Below are 18,906 nucleotides of genomic sequence, written 5' to 3'. Positions count from 1 at the left end.
GTTTCCAGTCTTCTGATTGACTGGCAGCTCTTGGAGGTTGGATCTTCATCATTAAAGGGAGCTGCGCTGTTAATTGCTTGAGCGCCATACAATTGCGCCAGCAGGGCTCCAAGTGGCTGCAACGTGGATCCCCCTGCCTTTTCAGCCTAGTGCCAGGAGCCCCACTGACGCCACAAAAATCACATATATGCTGACGACATCCAGCTCTATCTCACCACTGCATCTCTCGACACCTCCACCGTCTCTCTATTTCAGACTGCTTAGATGACATCCAGTGCTGGATGAGCAGAAATTCCCTCCAATTAAATATTGGGAAGACTGAAGCTATTGTCTTTGGCTCCTGCCACAAACTCTGTTCCCTACCCATTGACTCCATCCCTCCCTGACAACTATCTGAGGCTGAACCAGACTGTTCGCAACCTTGGTGTCATATTTGAACTGGAAATGAGCTTTCAACCACCTACCTGTGACCAGCATCGTGTATTTCCACCTCTATAATATTGCTTGACTCCACTCCTGCCTCAGTTCATCTGCTGCTGAAACCCTCATCCATGCCTTTGTTACCTCTAGACTTGACTATTCCAATGCACTATGGCTGGCTTCCCACATTCTACCCTCCGTAAACCTGAGGTCATCCAAAACTTTGCCCCCATGTCTTTACTCATAGCAAGTCTCGTTTCCCTATCACCCCTGTTCTCGCTGAGCTACATTGGCTTCAGGTTAAGTCATGCCTCAATTTTAAAGTTCTCATCCATGTTTTCAAATCCCTATGGCCTTACCCCTCCCTATTTCTAATCCCCTCCAGCCCCACAATTCTCCGAGGTATCTGTGCTCCTCTAATTCTGTTCTCTTGAGCATTCCTGATTTTCATTGCTCTACTATTGGTGGTTGTGCCTTCAGTTGCCAAGGCCCTAAGCTATAGAATTTCCTCTCTAAATCTCTCTGACTCTCTACCTCACTTTCTTCCTTTAAGAGACTCCTTAATATCTACCTCTTTGACCAAACTTTTGCTCATCTGCCCTAATATCTCCTTATATAGCTCGGTGTCATATTTTGTTTTATAATGCCCCTGTGAAGAGCCATGGGACATTTTATTATATTAAAGGCCCTATAGAAATGCAAGTTGCTGCTGTTGAAGAGCTTAATCAATTTGACTAGAGAAAATTTAATTGAGGCCAAGTGGAATACCTATACGGGCATACCGCCGAACACAGAAGCTATGCACATTCCAAGTGTAAATGAAAAAAATATAATCTTAGATGGTTTAGTAGGACAGTACCAAAAGAAGTAAGTAAGATAAAGGAGCTCCAGTGAGCCCTGTAAGGAGAAAGGTGAGGGAATCCATAGGAGAGCATACAGGAGCTGCCAAAAATGTGAAAAAAGCAGCCTCAGGTGGGAACTAGCAATAAGTGGAGTTAAGAAGGCAAATGCGGCAGTATTCACAATATAATGCCTTGGTCATAATTTTCTATCAAGAGCATTACAGAAATATTTTGCCCCGTGACACAAGACAAAAGACTCATTTGTCACACCATTTATGAGGGCAAACTGTATAACTCATACATGACTGTGACCTTAAGAGACAAGATGTCAATAATACTTACAATAGAGAAGACCAATGTTCCGAGGGAGGCATAAACAATTTGCAACCACTGTAGGGAAAAAAAAACAATTTAAATTCAAATTGATGGGATTTGTTTGGATATCATGATTCATAGCCCACTATCTTTTGGTTGGTGATACTGCACAAATCCAAAAATGGGGGCGGGGGGGTTCTTCTAAGTGGGGGGCAGGAAAGGTCGATTACAGCCTTATCGCCCAGAGGCCAATTGGCCACTTAAGACCCTCTTCCCACCGCTGGTATTAAACCAGCGGTTGGGGGGGGGTGGGGGTCTCCGCCACGTGGGAAGGTGGCCCAATAAAATGAGGCCCTGCGGGCTTGGAGGGGGGGACCTCCACCGTGGGCAATCTGAGACCCATGGAGGGCTCCCGGCAGCAAAGGCCACCCCAGCAGTAACACCCCCACCCTCAACGCCCATCCTTTTGATCCTCCCCCAATCACCAGGGCCTGCTGGACTGGCCCAAGTGGCCCTGTTTAACTTACCACTTGACCCAGGCTTCTGTGCTGGGCTGGCTCCCAGACCTTCTGTAGTACCGGTAGTGGCCATTGCTCCCAGTGGCGCTGCCAATACTGCTGAGCTGCTGCCCATTCGATTGGCCAGCAGCTGTTGGAGGCGGAATCCCCGTCCTTAAAGGGGTGGGGATCCCGGCACCAGGCACTTAAGTGCCTGAGCGCCATTGAATTGCACCAGGGGAAAGGTGGGAGCTCCAAAAGTCGAGGCAGGGCTCCCCTCGCCTTTTCAGCCTGGCATGGGGAGCCCCGCCGGCACGACTAAATCCAGCCCCCAAAGTGGAACTTCACACCACTGGAGTGCATATCAGGAATTTGGTTTCAGGGGTCAATGGGAATTTGTGATGGATTAAAAAAAATGTGGGGACCCACTGACAACTGTGCTGAACTTCCTGATACATGTTCCTGGTCACCAAAACTCTGTGCTTGGAGAGCAAATTAGTAAATGTTTCACTAATCAGAGTTATCAATTTTAAACATGTGTATTGCAGGTTTGTTCTTACTATCTTGATCAACTATCCAGCTTAGATCATTATTAATTTCTCAATAATTTAAAGGCTAAACATTTCCCTTTATAATTTCTTTCTCTACTAATAAGTTCAGTTGCATGAGTCTATTTCCATGACTCTGAACCTTATGTTTGAGAATTCTTGTTGATTTTCTCTGGATCCTCCCCAAGAATTTTTGAAGATAGTCTGGCCAAAATTGTACTCGATACTATAAATACAGTCTTTCCAATTAATTATATTGGGCTGCAATTACCCATTTTGACATATAATCAGATTATCTCCTATACTAGCACTTGATAACCGCATATTCAAAGAACAGTACAGCACAGGAACAGGCCATTTGGCCCTCCAAGCCTGCGCCGATCTTGATGCCTGCCTAAACTAAAACCTTCTGCACTTCCGGGGTCCGTATCCCTCTATTCCCATCCTATTCATGTATTTGTCAAGATGCCTCTTAAACGTCTCTATGGTACCTGCTTCCACCACCTCCCCTGGCAACAGGTTCCAGGCACTCACCACCCTCTGTGTAAAGAACTTGCCTCGCACATCCCCTCTAAACTTTGCCCCTCTCACCTTAAACCTATGTTCCCTAGTAACTGACTCTTCCACCACATTGGATTCTTTCACAGAATGGCCATTAACCAAATTCAAATCCTGTTTCTTCCCCATCTTTATTCCTGTTCTGATGTACATTACGGTTACCATATAAAATGCCTCTACTATTCCACAGCCCACCATCCTACTCAGCTTAGTTCAGATTCATACAGTAGTTGAAGTGAGCAGGACTGAGTACTTTATAGAACCACTCCTTGTTAGACCAGTCTTCTCCCCAGCTGCTGACACAAGCCAGTGGAAGATTAAAGAATCACCAATTTTGCTTTAAGTTTTAAAATTTTATTTAAATGTTTTACCTTTCCCCTTTTTGAGAAAACATAGAGGTGTTTTATGGAATATATGTAAGTCCAAAATCCTTGATGTGGAGTGTGAGATCATGTGGATCAAAAGGCTGGGAAGCAAACAGAGGGCAGAAAGGAATGCACACAGGCAGAGATAAAGACAAGTAATTTTAAGATAGATGGGGCAAACAATAATCTATAATAATTATACCCAGTTTTCGTCTGTATGCACTTTTCTGATTGGTCAGTGGGTTGATTTGGAGGGCGGAGCTTGGTACACATGGAGTGCGTGGAAGACTGGAGTGTATATGCAGGTGCGACTGTCAATGGTTGGTGGGGCGGCGATGGCAGGGGCAGCGGTGGGGTGAGTGGCGGGGTTGGTGGAGGAAAATAAACAATGGAAGGAGCCCAATAACAAAGTTACTGGAGGGATTGGGGACAGGGGAAAGGAATGGCATGAGAGGGGACAGTTGGTAGCAGCAGTGGTATGGTGAGCGGGTTGGTGAACAGAAAACTGTGGAAGGTGAAGTGGGGAGGCCCTGGCTGGATGGGGGAAAACGGCATTGGGGGGCAACATTAGGGAGTGGAACAACATGGGAGTGGGGGGGGGGATAGTGGGGGGCAGAATGGCGATGGCATGAGAGAGATGGTATGGAAAGGATGGAATTGAGTGGGATGGGGATACTAAGGGAGGGAGGGGCTGGTATGGGAGGGGATGGAATAGCATGGGATGGGAAAGGCATGGAAGGCTGGAATGGGTTTTACACAGATGCAAGCCAAAAAGTGAAGAATGAAGCTAAGCACAGATTATTTTCTTGGTAGCCGGTTTATTCACAGAATGTGGCATTACATATCTCTGCCTCCTGGTTTTTTTTCCCCGTGTCCCAGCAGGCTCTCTTTATATCCTTTCTAAGTCCTTAATTAAATAATGCCCTTCACCTGTGTATCTTTAACAACATAATTAATCTACCATTAACAATAGGTGGACGGGGATGGCATGGGTAGGATGGAATGGTATGGGATGTAGGGGATAGCATTGGAGGAGTGAGAAGGAGGGGATGGTATTGGAGGGATGGCATGGGATGGGGATGGCACAGGAGGGAGTTGATGGCATGGGAGGGTGCATGCGATAATGGAATTGGTGAAGTATACTAATTTGACCACAAATGTTTTGCGAGTCTGCTATTTTTAATATAATGCAAAGGAGGAGGTTATTAGGTTGGAAAATTTAATGCAAAATAGGTGTAATTTCAACATGGCTGGTTAATGTGTTTTCATTGAATTGAATATTGAAATATGATTGGTCCCCAGTGACCATATAACTGGATAATGTTACCTAAACATGGACCAATAAGCAATGTTTTTGGTTTTCTATAATCATTTATCTCTAGATTCCTCTCAGAAATATAACTGTAACAATAAGGAAAGGTGTGTCGATATGAAAGCTGGACATAATTACTACATCTGTCTTATCTATCCCTCTACAGGAAATGATCAAAGACATGATTTTATATTTTCTAAAATTAAACTTCACAATGTAATCATAAGGTTTATAAAAGGACTTACAAATGATTGTATTATGGCACATAGAATTGCGAATGCTAACAAAGCCAGTAGTATGACGAATAAAATTCCACTCATCGTGGTGAAGTCCCACTGAAAAAAGAAGGTGCATTATACACAACTATTCAGATTTCAGCAATGAGCAATTTAGTACAAGAAAAAGTTGGTGCAGTATTGCAAACAGTACCTTGGTTTGCAGGGAAAATAGTGTTAGTCCAACTGACACAAATGCAGTAGCACCAACGGCCCACATCACTGCATCAGCATCATAAAAGCTGAGATGAATTAAAGGCAAAAGAGTCATAATTTAAATGTTTTAAGTTAAAATTGCATCCAAGTATTTGTTTAATGTATAAAAGATAATTCAAGCAAAATAAAGACTTACACTGAAACAGCTCCCAACATCAAGCCTTCCACAATAGTCTGCAGGTGAAAGGAATTTAATATCATGATCTAATTTACTAAAGGGTTAAATCAAAATGAATGTTGTTTATGTCTCCTGAGGGACATCATACCTGCCAATACTATGGGCATTGAACCTCGCAGTTTAGTGCCAACCTGTGTCATATGATAGGGAGTTTTGTAACATGGACCACAACTACGAGGAACTGGATGAAACCACTCAGCAGATGGCTGAATTTAAATGCAGATCCCATGCACAGTTTCGCCACAGGAAGTACTTAAGCAAGGACATGAAAATGAGACAAAATTATAGGTAGGAAGCGGGGCAACTGAACTATATACATTGCTAGATTTATACCTTTTGGAATTAATTTCCCTCAATTGTGCAGCCACTATCAACTCAGGCTGCAAATTAATTTTCATTTGCTGTCCCTCAGGAATTTTTTTAGCAGGGCAAGACGTGCATCACAGTGATGTGCTCAACCTTGGACCACCCAAAGAAACACATTCCAGCTGTTGGAGATTTTGACCAGACAGGCAGCCTTGCGACTCAAACACCTAACCACATGGTTAGGAAGATGGTCCTTTAACTGGCTACAGAGAGACTAAAGTAACTGCAATACTAAAAGTAACTATTTGGTACAATAACTTACAAATAATAAAAGAAGCATGAAGTTCCATGGAGCTTTACGTCGAGCATCACTGCAGCAAGCCAAAGTAATGAGTAAAATGAAGAGGACAGGACTGCAATAGAGAGAATGGCACTTCAGAGATACTGAAAACGAGAAGCAAAGTAATTGACTGAAATTGTTAAAAGATACTTACAACAAAGCGTATGTAAACCAGTGAGTTTTGATTACCCATAGTTTCAAGGCCTTCCTAGTAAATAAAACAAGGAGACATTTAATGAATTAATTGTTTACTTTTTTGTGTAAAGTGTGTGCTGCCAATATAATTACTTATTAGAACTATTTAATGCAGTAGCAGCAGCATCTCTCAACACAGAACCAAAAATGAAACAGAAACAGAAAGTACTGGAAACGCTTAAGGTTAGACAATAGCTGAGGAGAGAACAGACAAGTTTATGTTTCAGGTGTGGACTCTTCATCATTAGCTTAAAAAGGAAAAGAACAACAAGAAGAATGAGGGCATCAAACATACACATGGAAAAATGAATAAAATAACCTGTAAAGTGCTTAACCGGAGAACTGGAGAATAAGATGGTTAAATAGCAGAAGTGATATTTACATGAGACAATAGAAGGCATGGAAAATCAAAAAAATATACAAAACAGAGAAAGTATGTGACTAGCTTAAAGAGATTGTGAATGAGTGGGTAGAAAGGAAGACATGAAAAACTGGTAAAGCAGAACAGTGTTCCAAAAATGACATGCTTTGTCACTGCAAGTTCATTGATAGACATTTCATGTGTGATGGCAGAAGGTCTTGAAGGTCTCTTACTACGATGCAGTTCCACAGGTCACGGGCACTCTCCACTACCTCACCTAAAAGCCCTTGATAATGAGTGCAGGCAGGCTCTCTGACTGCAGATATCACAGCTTAATCCTGTTCTCATCTAGCGTGCGTGCAGTCACGTGCACATTTCTAGTAGTGGTCTGTACGACAAATATTCTAAGAATTGCCCAAAATGTGTCTTCAAAATGGAGTCAGTAATCAGACTGAATGCTGGGAAAGCAAAGCGTAAATTAAACCATGAAGGTTCATACAAACAAAACATTCCTTATTAAGGATAACACCACAGGCCCAGTGACAACTTGTTAAAGAATCATAACAACACCATGCCTTATCTGTGTGATACTCTTTGTGAGCAAAAACCTGAGAAGCTATGGACTAAGTGAATGACCCGCCATGTCCAGGTGCTGGTGCTTTGTTGCTTTGGAAATTATCTGGGTACCAACATGGCCTTGTGAGATGATTAACACCGAAAAGGCTGAACTTTTCTAACACAAGTATCACTCATTGGTCATTAGTACTGGGGTGGATTCTTTATAAATTAAGGAGATATAAGATGGTATTTTTGACACTAAATTTCTCAATCTTCAGTCCTCAGTTTAGATCTAGTTATTTTAGAAGTATTTGTAGCAGAGATTGTAGGAGTTTGTTATCAAGTATGTGTAGAAAGGTCTCTCTGTATTCTTCTTCTTTGGCCTCCTTGTCTCGGGAGACAATGGGTAAGCGCCTGGAGGTGGTCAGTGGTTTGTGAAGCAGCGCCTGGAGTGGCTATAAAGGCCAATACTAGAGTGACGGACTCTTCCACAGGTGCTGCAGGTAAAATTGGTTGTCGGGGCTGTTACACAGTTTCCTCTCTCCTTGCGCTTCTGTCTTTTTTCCTGCCAACTGCTAAGTCTCTTTGACTCACCACACTTTAGCCCCGCCTTTATGGTTGCCCGCCAGCTCTGGCAAACGCTGGCAACTGACTCCCCCGACTTGTGATCAATGTCACAGGACTTCATGTCGCGTTTGCAGACGTCTTTAAAGTGGAGACGTGGATGGCCGGTGGGTCTGATACCAGTGACGAGCTCGCTGTACAATGTGTCCTTGGGGATCCTGCCATCTTCCATGTGGCTCACATGGCCAAGCCATCTCAAGCGTCACTGGCTCAGTAGGGTGTATATGCTGGGGATGGTGGCCGCCTTGAGGACTTCTGTGTTGAAGATACGGTCCTGCCACCTGATGCCAAGGATTCTCCGGAGGCAGCGAAGATGGAATTAATTGAGACGTCGCTCTTGGCTGACATATGTTGTCCAGGCCTCGCTGCCGTAGAGCAAGGTACTGAGGACACAGGCTTGATAGACTCGGACCTTTTTGTTCCGTGTCAGTGCGCCATTTTCCCACACTCCCTTGGTCAGTCTGGACATAGCAGCGGAAGCCTTTCCCATGCGCTTGTTGATTTCTGCATCGAGAGACAGGTTACTGGTGATAGTTGAGCCTGGGTAGGTGAACTCTTGAACCACTTCCAGAGCGTGGTTGCCAACATTGATGGATGGAGCATTTCTGACGTCCTGTCCCATGATGTTCTTTTTCTTGAGGCTGATGGTTAGGCCAAATTCGTTGCAGGCAGCCGCAAACCTGTCGATGAGTCTCTGCAGACACTCTTCAGTGTGAGATGTTAATGCAGCATCGTCAGCAAAGAGGAGTTCCCTTATGAGGACTTTCTGTACTTTGGTCTTCGCTCTTAGACGGGCAAGGTTGAACAACCTGCCACCACCTGAAGACTTGAACGCATGAGAGAGCAGCAGGGAGAAGAAGATCCCAAACAGTGTAGGTGCGAGAACACAGCCCTGTTTCACGCCACTCAGGATAGGAAAGGGGTCTGATGAGGCGCCGCTATGCTGAATTGTGCCTTTCATATTGTCATGGAATGAGGTGATGATACTTCGTAGCTTTGGTGGACATCCGATCTTTTCTAGTAGTCTGAAGAGACCACATCTGCTGACGAGGTCAAAGGCTTTGGTGAGATCAATGAAAGCAACGTAGAGGGGCATCTATTGTTCACGGCATTCTCCTGTAGCTGGCGAAGGAAGAACAGCATGTCAGTGGTGGATTTCTCTGCTAGAAAGCCACACTGTGCCTCAGGGTAGACGCGTTCAGCCAGCTTCTGGAGCCTGTTTAAAGCAACTCGAGCGAAGACTTCCCCCACTATGCTGAGCAGGGTGATTCCAAGGTAGTTGTTGCAGTCACCGCAGTCACCCTTGTTCTTATCGAGGGTGATGATATTGGCATCGCGTATGTCCTGTGTACTGCTCCCTCGTCCCAGCACAGGCAAAGCAGTTCGTAGAGTGCTGAAAGCATAGCAGGCTTGGCACTCTTGATTATTTCAGGGGTAATGCCGTCCTTCCCAGGGGCTTTTCCGCTGGCTAGAGAATCAATGGCATCACTGAGTTCTGATTTTGTTGGCTGTACGTGCAGCTCATCCATGACTGGCAGAGACTGGGCTCCATTGAGGGCGGTCTCAGTGACAACATTTTCCCTGGAGTACAGTTCTAGGTAGTGCTCCACTCAGCGGTCCATTTGCTTGCGTTGGTCGGTGATTGTATCCCCTGATTTAGATTTGAGGGGGGCGATCTTCTTGATGGTTGGCCCAAAAGCTCTCTTAATGCCATCATACATTCCTCTGATGTTTCCGGTGTCAGAGGCCAGCTGAATATGACTGCATAGGTGTTGCCAGTAGTCATTTGCGCAGCGCCTGGCTGTTCTTTGTGCAGCGCTTCTGGCTGCTTTAAGTGTACAGATGTTAACTCGCTGGGGGCTTTCTTGTAGTTCAGCAGTGCAATGCGCTTCGCAGCTATGACAGGTTCCAGCTCTTCAAAGTGAGACTGAAACCAGTCTACATTCTGCTTCACACGTTTGCCATAGGTTTAGTTTAGTTTTAGAGATACAGCACTGAAACAGGCCCTTCGGCCCACCGAGTCTGTGCCGACCATCAACCACCCATTTATACTAATCCTACACTAATCCCATATTCCTACCACATCCCCACCTGTCCCTATATTTCCCTACCACCTACCTATACTAGGGGCAATTGCTAATGGCCAATTTACCTATCAACCTGCAAGTCTTTGGCATGTGGGAGGAAACCGGAGCACCCGGAGGAAACCCACGCAGACACAGGGAGAACTTGCAAACAGCTGTGAGGCTGCGGTGCTAACCACTGCGCCACTGTGCTGCCTGTGGCACAGTGGTCATTGCTGAGTCATAGATGGCGTCTCTGATGTGGGCCCACTTGGTTTCTGCATCCCCTGTAGGAGTGTTTTGAAGGGCTTTTTCAAGTGAATGTAGAAACCTATGTAACAGCTGTGGATGAGAGATTCTGCTAGTGTTGATGCGCGGGCGGCCCTTCTGCTTGGAGTGATTCTTTGGTTTGAGTCTAACCTTGCTGCACACCAGGGAGTGGTCGGTGTCGCAGCCCACACTGTGGAAGCTGGTGCCAATGATGTGATCTTGGGTGCCTCCAAGAAATCTGGTGACAGGGTTTGGTGTGAAAGAACGAGTTGGTGATGCAGAGGTTATGATAGGTACACAACTCAAGCAGTCTCTGTCCATTCTCATTCATCCTTCTAAGGTCTCTCTGTAATTAATGGAGAAGGGTGCATCTTTGACAGAGACAAAGAAAGCTTACAAAAGTTAAGATTGTATGACTATATCAGTCATGTATAAGTGTTACTCAGATACAGAAATTTCCCTGAGATCAAGGGAGGCGAGATTTTAAAACACTAGTCCCAATAGAGCTAACAGTGCAAAAGGTGAATTTATTCATGAGCACAGGATTCAAGAGGAACAGAGGGTGCATCCATAGATGAAGGTTCATCATTCTGACATCTCAGAAAGCTGTCACATCCTCCTAGAGGAAGGTGGGATACTAGTTCAACAACACAAGCACAAATGTTTGCTAAATACAAGCATGTGGATTTTAATCTGTTCAGTAGAATAGCTTTTTAAAGCTGATAATTTGTTAGCTATCTAAGAAGTCTAATCCTAAATTAATCTCAGAAATTTATATCAAACACAGAATCATTCTCAAATGTAAATTTATAATCAGCAAGCAGTTAATTTTGAATTAGTATGACATAACATGCCTTTGTAACCTCAATGCTCTATTTCATCAATTAGCCCTATCTACTAAATATGTGCATACTCAATGTTTAAATTTAGGATTCTAAAGTTAATAAACAATCGTTAACTTTGACTTTTATTTTGATAATTGGCAAGAAAGGCCAATTCATTCACATAGTACCTTGTGCACATACTGTTGGTAATGCAAATACTAATATAATCCAAACTGGAGGGGGGAAATTTTATGTTCTTCCCTGTGATGACTTTGGAGGCAGGGAGAGCATATAATCGGGCCGGATGGTGGCGTGGGGTGGGGAGGGGGGTGGTGGTGCTGGGTGGTGGCCCGCCACCTTCCTGCCTCCATCCAAATTAAGTCTGGGGCAGGAAGCCCATGAACAGCCTTCCCATCCTGCCAACAACTGAGGCCCTTAAGTGGGCAATTAATGCTCAATTAAGGGCCTCATCAACGCCTCCACCGGTATTAGACGATCAGCGGGTGGGCCTGTTGCCACATGGGGAGCACCCCAAGCAAACCCATGCAGGTTGCTTGTTGGCTCCGGGTGGGGGGGTGTCCCTCATTAAAGGCACAGTGCCTGATCAATGGCCCAGGCATCAGAAAGTGGGGGGCCCACTGAGAGCCACCCCCTGCCCTTGCTGCCAACGCTCCTCCACCTCACTCCCCTGTGACCCCCAGCCCACGAAACCCCTCCCACCCTCACTTACTTTTGGCCGGGGTCCCTCACCTCAGCAGCAGCCACCACCTTCACGGTGGCGCTGCTCAGTTAAAGAGCTGCCAGCCTCTGATTGGCTGACAGTTATCAGCGTGTGGGACATATGTCACCAGGGTCCTTGATCCCAAGGAAGGCCCGCCGTTGTCCAATTAAATGCCTAATCGGCACTTGATTTGGTGGGCCTTCCCCAGAGGAGGCGACGTGGGGCTCTCACCAGTACTTTAGCTGGTGGCCGAGACCCCCGTCGCCCAGATAAAAGACTGCAAAAGACCAGCTAAAGACTGAAGGTGAAGGTGTTAAGGATTCAACTGTTTTCCTTGATGAATACCTTGTCAGGCTATTGATCCCAGTGTTCTTATAGGTCACTGTATTGTGATCAAGGGTAGTGTGGATTTATAGAGGTATTAACATAAAATAGATGATATAATTGTGCATTGTGGAAAAGGCAAAGCTAGCTTAAGTTAAAAGACATGATCTTCATTGGATACAGTTGCTAAGGCAGCACTGATAAGGCAGCTCACAGTCAGCTGACTGAAACCTTTAATGAGATAAGTACATACAGTCATAAAGTTATAGAATGGTTACAGCAAAGAAGGAGGCCATTCAGCCCATTATGTCCATGCTGGCTCTCCGTAAGAGCAACTCACCTAGTCCCATTCCCCGCCCTTTCCCACTAGCCCTGCAATTTTTTTCTCTTCACATAATTATCCAATTCCCTTTTGAAAGCCAGGATTCAATCTGCCTCCACCACACTCTCAGGCAGTGGATTCCAGATCCTAACCACATGTTGAGTAAAAACAGTTCTTTTGCCATTCACCTTAAATTGGTGCCCTCTGGTTCTCAACCCTTCTGCCAATGGGAACAGTTTCTCTGTACCTATTCTATCCAGACCCCTCATGACTTTGAACATCTCTATCAAATCTCCTCACAACCTTATCTTCCCCAAGGAGAACAACCACAGCTTCTCCAATCTATCCACATAACTGGGTCCCTCATCCCTGGAAACATTCTTGCAAATCTTTTCTGCACTTTCTTTAATGCCTTTACATCCTTCCTAAAATGTAGTGCCCAGAATTGAACACAATACTCCAGTTGAGGCTGAACTAGTGTTTTATAAAAGGTTCACCATAGCTTTCTTACTTTTGTACTCTATCCCTGTATTTATAAAGACCAGGATCCCATATGCCTTATTAATCACTTTCTCAAACTGCCCTGCCACCTTCAACAATTTGTGCACATATACACCCAGGTTCTTCTGCTCCTACACCCACTTTAGAATTGTATCCTTTGTTTTATATTGCCTTTCCTCATTCTACCAAAATGTATCACTTCACACTTCTTTGTATTAATTTTCATCTGCCACATGTCCATCCATTCCACCAGCCTACATCCTCTTGAAGTCTATCAGGATCCTCCTCACAGTTCACACTACTTCCAAGCTTTGTGTCATCTGCAACTTTTTAAATTGTGCCCTGCACACCCAAGTCAAGGCCGTTAACATAGATCAGGAAAAGCAGTGGTCCTTGTACCAATCCCTGAGGTACTCCACAGTATACCTTTCTCCAATCCAACAAACAACCGTTCATCTCTACAACACTGCACTTTGGCTGGTGGTAACTAAATTATAAATTTAAGAATGAATAACAACAAGAAATAATATTATTAACAGTAAGCAAATTAGTTTAGAGATAATGAGAAAATTACTGAAGGAAACTAACTGAATGCTACTGGACACTAAGGTACATGATCTTGTAAATTACAGATTGGAAAGGTTCTAGCTGTTTTTTCCTAGCTTCTTGCCAGAAGTAGGCCAGGAGACGAAGAAAGGTGAGATGACATAAATGGATCTCTACAGGGTATTAGAATGGGAGTATCCTGGTAAAGGGGATGAAGCTTGGACTTCAGACCCTAAGGCTTCGATATTTACAGGGTGGTGGTGCTCGTCGTTGTCCCTGTTTCAAACAGGATCCCCACCTGCAAGCAAGCCTGATTGATAGGCTTCTCTTCCTTTTGGGTGGGGACAGCTTCAGAAGGGGCCACGGCCCAGAAGCATGTAAGTACTTGCTGCTGGCTAGAGATTGGGGTGGGGGTGTTGGATACAGTGTAGTTTATAGGGTTGAGTGGGGGTCAAAAACAGATCAGAGACAGAGATGGTGGGTGAGGGAGTGTTGGTGATCATGGGACTCTGATCGTGGAGGGTGGAGTTGGTGATTGTGGGGGGTGGGTTCCGATCTCAGGAAGGGAAGCAGCGTAGCTTGGGGCTGCGGGAAGTACCCTTGCTCCTCTCGGCCCACAGGCAGTGCTGGAATAGCACTTACCTGTTCCAACAGCCATCCTCGCCTCCTGGGAAATCCAACGGGTCAGGATTAAATTCCTCCGGGTGCTCCGGTTTCCTCCCACACGCCAAAGACTTGCAGGTTGATAGGTAAATTGGCCATTAGAAATTGCCCCTAGTATAGGTAGGTGGTAGGAAAATATAGGGACAGGTGGGGATGTGGTAGGAATATGGGATTAGTGTAGGATTAGTATAAATGGATGGTTGATGGTCGGCACAGACTCGGTGGGCCGAAGGGCCTGTTTCAGTGCTGTATCTCTAAAACTAAAACTAAATAAAATCAGAGGCAAGCAGGCTTATTAAAATATTTAAATGAGTAAGCCAGCTCCTGGGAGTGGGTTGGTTGCATGTGATCCACCCCACCACCCCCACCCTCCCCCCATCCCCCAAATCATAGCTCCATCATGCCATGGTTAAAACTGGAAGTGGGCAGGTTTGAGGCAGATTGAGTTCAGTTTTGAAGTTTAAAAAAAATTTACATCCCACCAGACCCAAATCCACCCGATTTTAGGGTTAAAATTGTTCTCTAAATCTCAACCTCGGACGTTTAAGGGCCCATCCAGTGAGCGAGCCTGATACAAATTAACATGGACACGCGGGGCTTGCATGAATGATATATTGATAAGAAAAGGCAGAAGCTAAATCTTGTATTAATGAAGTAGTGAGGTTTTAATTGTTTCTCAATACACTGGACTTCAATACCTATTAATTGCTAAGATTAGTAGGAGTGGACAAATCAGATAAGTATGGACCCTGCCAGATTTTTTCAGATTGCTGCTGAAGAATCTGAAGGCAAGAAGATGGAAGAAAGACATAGGAAGGCTTCCCCCTGGCTCTTTGACTCTTCCCTGGAGGTCATGCTGGAGGCACTAAGGGCCAGAAGGGAGGTCTTCTTTCCTGTCAACAGGAGGAAGAGGCCAGCCAAATGAAGCAGGTGTGTTTGGAAGCAGCGGAGGCCATGAGCTAGGAGTGTGGTGTCCAGGACCCAAATTCAGTGCCGTAAAAGGTTTAATGAACTCATTAGTTCAGGAAAGGTGAGTGCCACATTACTTTCTGACCTCCCTCGCATTCTCCTGCACAGCACTCCTCTGACCGACACACCTTGAAGTTCCACTCTCTCCAGGCACCTCCTCAAATTTCCATCTGACCAGTCAACACTCACACTCACCCTCATCCTATTGACATCGCGCACCAACACGTCAGTCACCCTCTACAAATGTTCTCATTCCATCCTCAATGCACATTCCACTTCTCACACTCATAACTCTCTACTTTTTCTCATTGTACAAGAAGAGAGCCCACAGCTCCCAGGAGAGGCAGAGAATGGGGGGTGATGGATCTGCAGCCATAGCCACCCTGACCACATTGGAGGAGGAGGTCTTGGAAATCAGCAGGGTGTCACAAACATTAAGCACGGTGATGGCGAGATGGGGGTTGCCCACATACTGGGTGACAGCATTAGATATCACACTGCCACTTGGCACTTAACAGTCATTCATGTTGAATTGTTGTCACCACTGAATGAACTGTCATGATATGCACTATTACAAAAGCAAAATACTGTGGATGCTGGAAATCTGAAACAAAAACAGAAAATGCTGGAAATGCTCAGCAGGTCAGACAGCATCTGTGAAGCGAAAAATAAAATTAACGTTTCAGGGGATGCATTGTCACATGACTCATATGCATCTTCTACTAGTGCAGATACACAAAACCTCTGTGGGTACTGCAGAAGAGGTAGCTAGGCTGTCACATGGTGAGCAGCACATCACATATGATCAAGAGCAGGTGCTGCAGACAGGGATAGCAGTGGAGAGGCCCCTTTGGAGGGTGCAGGATACAACAAATTCTGGACGTAGATACTGAGCCATGGGGATCATCCTTGAAAAGGAAACTTGTGGAACAACAGCTGGAAATGTGTGTGCTTCTGTCAGCATTTCCAAAGGCAGTGCGCATGATTGGAGAGAGATTGGAGGAATCCATCTCTAGCATGAGTGCTATGATGTCTCAGGCATTTGGACTGATATCCACCTCCATGGAAAGAGAGGCCGCCTGCATGGAAAGTCATGTGGCAGGCCACCGAGAGCATGCTAACCTTGATCAATGATCTGCACATTTTTACTGCTACTTTACACAGGATGGAGAAAATCCTTACCTTGGTACTCAACACCTGTTTGTCATGCAGCCAAACTACTCTCCAGCTCTTGGCTAGTAGGGAAGCGCAGGTGGGCCATAAGAGGGAAGATGGAGAAAGAGCACATGGCAGTGTGGCAGCTGCTCCCTGCTCTGATGACTGAGTCTGCCCCTGCACCGATGCAGGTGGGGCAATCTTTGGCGTGGCCCTCATGGGCTCCAAAACCCAGAAGATGTCTGCCATGGGCATCTCATCTGTCAAGAGTAGAAGGAATGAGCAGCCTGGCCTCCAGGTCTACTGCAGCCACAGGGGTTGCACCACTTTTCCTCCGAGTGCTCCAGTTTCCTCCCACATGCCAAAGTCTTGCGGGTTGATAGGTAAATTGGTCATTGTAAAAAAATTGCCCCTAGTGTAGGTGGGTGGTAGGAGAATTGAGGGGAAGGTGGGGATGTGAGAGGGAAAAAATGGGATTAATGTAAGATTAGTATAAATGGGTGGTTGATGGTCGGCACAGACTCGTTGGGCCAAAGGGCCTGTTTCGGTGCTGTATCTCTCTATGACTCTATGACTCTAATAGGAAGTGGATGAGAAAGGCTTAATAGTTGCACAAGGGGATTCACTTGAGTATTTATACCAATGTTAATGGAGTTATACTAATGTTTATTTCAATGAATGAAACACTTTATTTGCACTCCTCTTTCTCCTGACCTCTACTTTTTTTCACCCCATTCACCCTGGACAATCGCCTTCAGGTGAATGGCATGATCAGCTTTTATAAGGAAGAAAGGTAGTGAATGTGATGGTTGGCTAGTTGACTTGGAATGAGGTGTGTTGTGGTGGTGCTGGGGGGAAGCACAGGGGTTCTAATGGAACTCTCAGGTGGCTTCACACAACATATTAAATAAAGCAAGCCTGGATGAGGCCATTGCAGACTTCTCTGGCAGCCAGACGTGCGGATGCAGGCACTATGGCCACATCTGGCTCCTTCTCCTCCTCTCCCTCCTCCTCTCTGCTGTGTAATGTTGTGAAGGGCACAGCAGACCACAACAATCCTGGAGACCCTTGATGGGGAATACTGAAGGGCGCCTCCAGATCTGTCAAGGCAATGAAACACATCTTGAGCAACCCAATGGTGTCAAGCAAACCCCACCTGCCAAGACTGAGGCACACATTATTTCGCCACATGAACACTAAAACTTTCAAAATTGCAGTCTCTGACTGGAAGTACATTTGCATAGTAGTAGACAATATGGAAACAATACACAGAAGTGGTCAGACCAGTTTTAGTGACTGGCTGTTTCAGAGTTTTTGAACTTCCCACAGAGGATTTGCCAGGCAGAACACCGTGTGCACTTGGACTGAGAAGATCTCCTCTGCCTGCCTGTCTCCTGTCTGCCTGCCTTCATCTCTTCCCATGGAACTGAATCTTGTGAAAACACGTGAAACTCAAAGAGAGAAGGGTTTGTCACATGAACAAAGTTGTAAGAAGATTACTGGGCCCCAATGAATCGCAAGACCATATCTTCAATCAAGGACTACAGCGAGCTCGAGAAACAGTGACAAGATATTGCCTCAAACTGTTCTACTTATCTTTTCTTCTGCTCTTTTCTATTCCTATCTGCATGTTTATATCGCATGTGCATGCTAGCGTGAGGGCGTCATATATCCTTAGGCGTGAACCATATTAGAGTTTAAGTTTAATAAATTTCATCTTACTGCTTTAAACCAAAGAAAGCCTTGTGTGTTCATTTCTTTGCCTTATAATTGGAAACTATGAACAAGGATTCGCAAAAAGGGGAGCTCAAAACACAGTGTGTTTAAAAATTAAACCCTGTTACAATAAGACCAGGTAAAGATAGCAAAAGACTCCTAGACACATTGCTCACCTGGTTGTAACAATGGCTTGTTCTATTATTGCCCTGGTGGTGATGTGGCTTCTGTTGTATCTCTCCTCCAGCTCACTGGAAGAGTTCCTCACAGGAGCCAGCAACCAGGTCTTCAGCGGAAGTCCTTGTCTCCCAGGAGCCACCTCCTCATGCTGTGTGGATGAGCACGACCCTGCAGGAGATGTGATTGCAGCAGAATGAATGAGTCATGGCAGATCCTTGGATATCTAGCACAGATGTGCATGATCACCTTCCAGTCATCACAAACTATCTGAACATTGAGGGAGTGGAATCCTTTCCGATTCATGAAGACACCAGGCTGATCTGAGGGTGCCTTGACTGAAACTGACAGCTGTCTGATGTCTGACTGGCCTCATCTGAGGCAAAGTTCACATAAGTGGCAGCCTTGGAAAATGAGGCATGGGGACCTGGGAGATGCACTTATGGACAGCAGATTGAGAGATCCTTGAGATGTCATCAGCAGATCCCTGGATGGAGCTGGAGGCAAAGAAACTTAGGGCAGTGGTGACCTTGATGTAACTTGTAATCTGTGCCCACCTGGTCCTCTTGAAAGGAGGTCTTCTTTCAGGAGGCTGCAGATGTCGGCAATGACCTGCCACAAAAGCTTGGGTCTCCTGAGGTACTGTTGCTCTGTCATGTTGAGGAGTTCACCCTCTGTCTATATACCCAGTGCTGGGGGTATTGGCTCCTTCAAGCTGGAACTGTCTGTTCATCCCCTCTGTCAT

At 45.4% G+C, this 18,906-nt stretch overlaps 1 protein-coding gene across 2 annotated transcripts in view; it reads right to left on the bottom strand.

Annotated features, from left to right (window-relative positions):
• Positions 1-18,906, bottom strand: part of zgc:110410 (uncharacterized protein LOC553618 homolog) — a 42,939-nt gene that overhangs the window by 4,282 nt on the left and 19,751 nt on the right. Inside the window, exons 4-10 of one of the 2 annotated variants that reach the window (XM_068051486.1) lie at positions 6,327-6,380; positions 6,155-6,245; positions 5,485-5,522; positions 5,287-5,374; positions 5,103-5,192; positions 3,552-3,646; positions 1,605-1,652 (exon numbers count right to left, since the gene is read on the bottom strand). In XM_068051486.1, coding sequence (XP_067907587.1) covers positions 3,584-3,646; positions 5,103-5,192; positions 5,287-5,374; positions 5,485-5,522; positions 6,155-6,245; positions 6,327-6,380 — 424 coding nt within the window. In that variant the 3' untranslated portion in view covers positions 1,605-1,652; positions 3,552-3,583. Of the gene's footprint in view, positions 1-1,604; positions 1,653-3,551; positions 3,647-5,102; positions 5,193-5,286; positions 5,375-5,484; positions 5,523-6,154; positions 6,246-6,326; positions 6,381-18,906 lie in introns of those variants that run through there. The other variant, XM_068051478.1, reaches the window with a different exon arrangement.

The sequence above is a fragment of the Heterodontus francisci genome, chromosome 2 (assembly GCF_036365525.1).
Source record: "Heterodontus francisci isolate sHetFra1 chromosome 2, sHetFra1.hap1, whole genome shotgun sequence".
NCBI classification, from domain to species: domain Eukaryota; kingdom Metazoa; phylum Chordata; class Chondrichthyes; order Heterodontiformes; family Heterodontidae; genus Heterodontus; species Heterodontus francisci.
The sequence above is the reverse complement of the archived record's forward strand: the minus strand, read 5'-3'. Positions and strand labels throughout refer to the sequence as shown.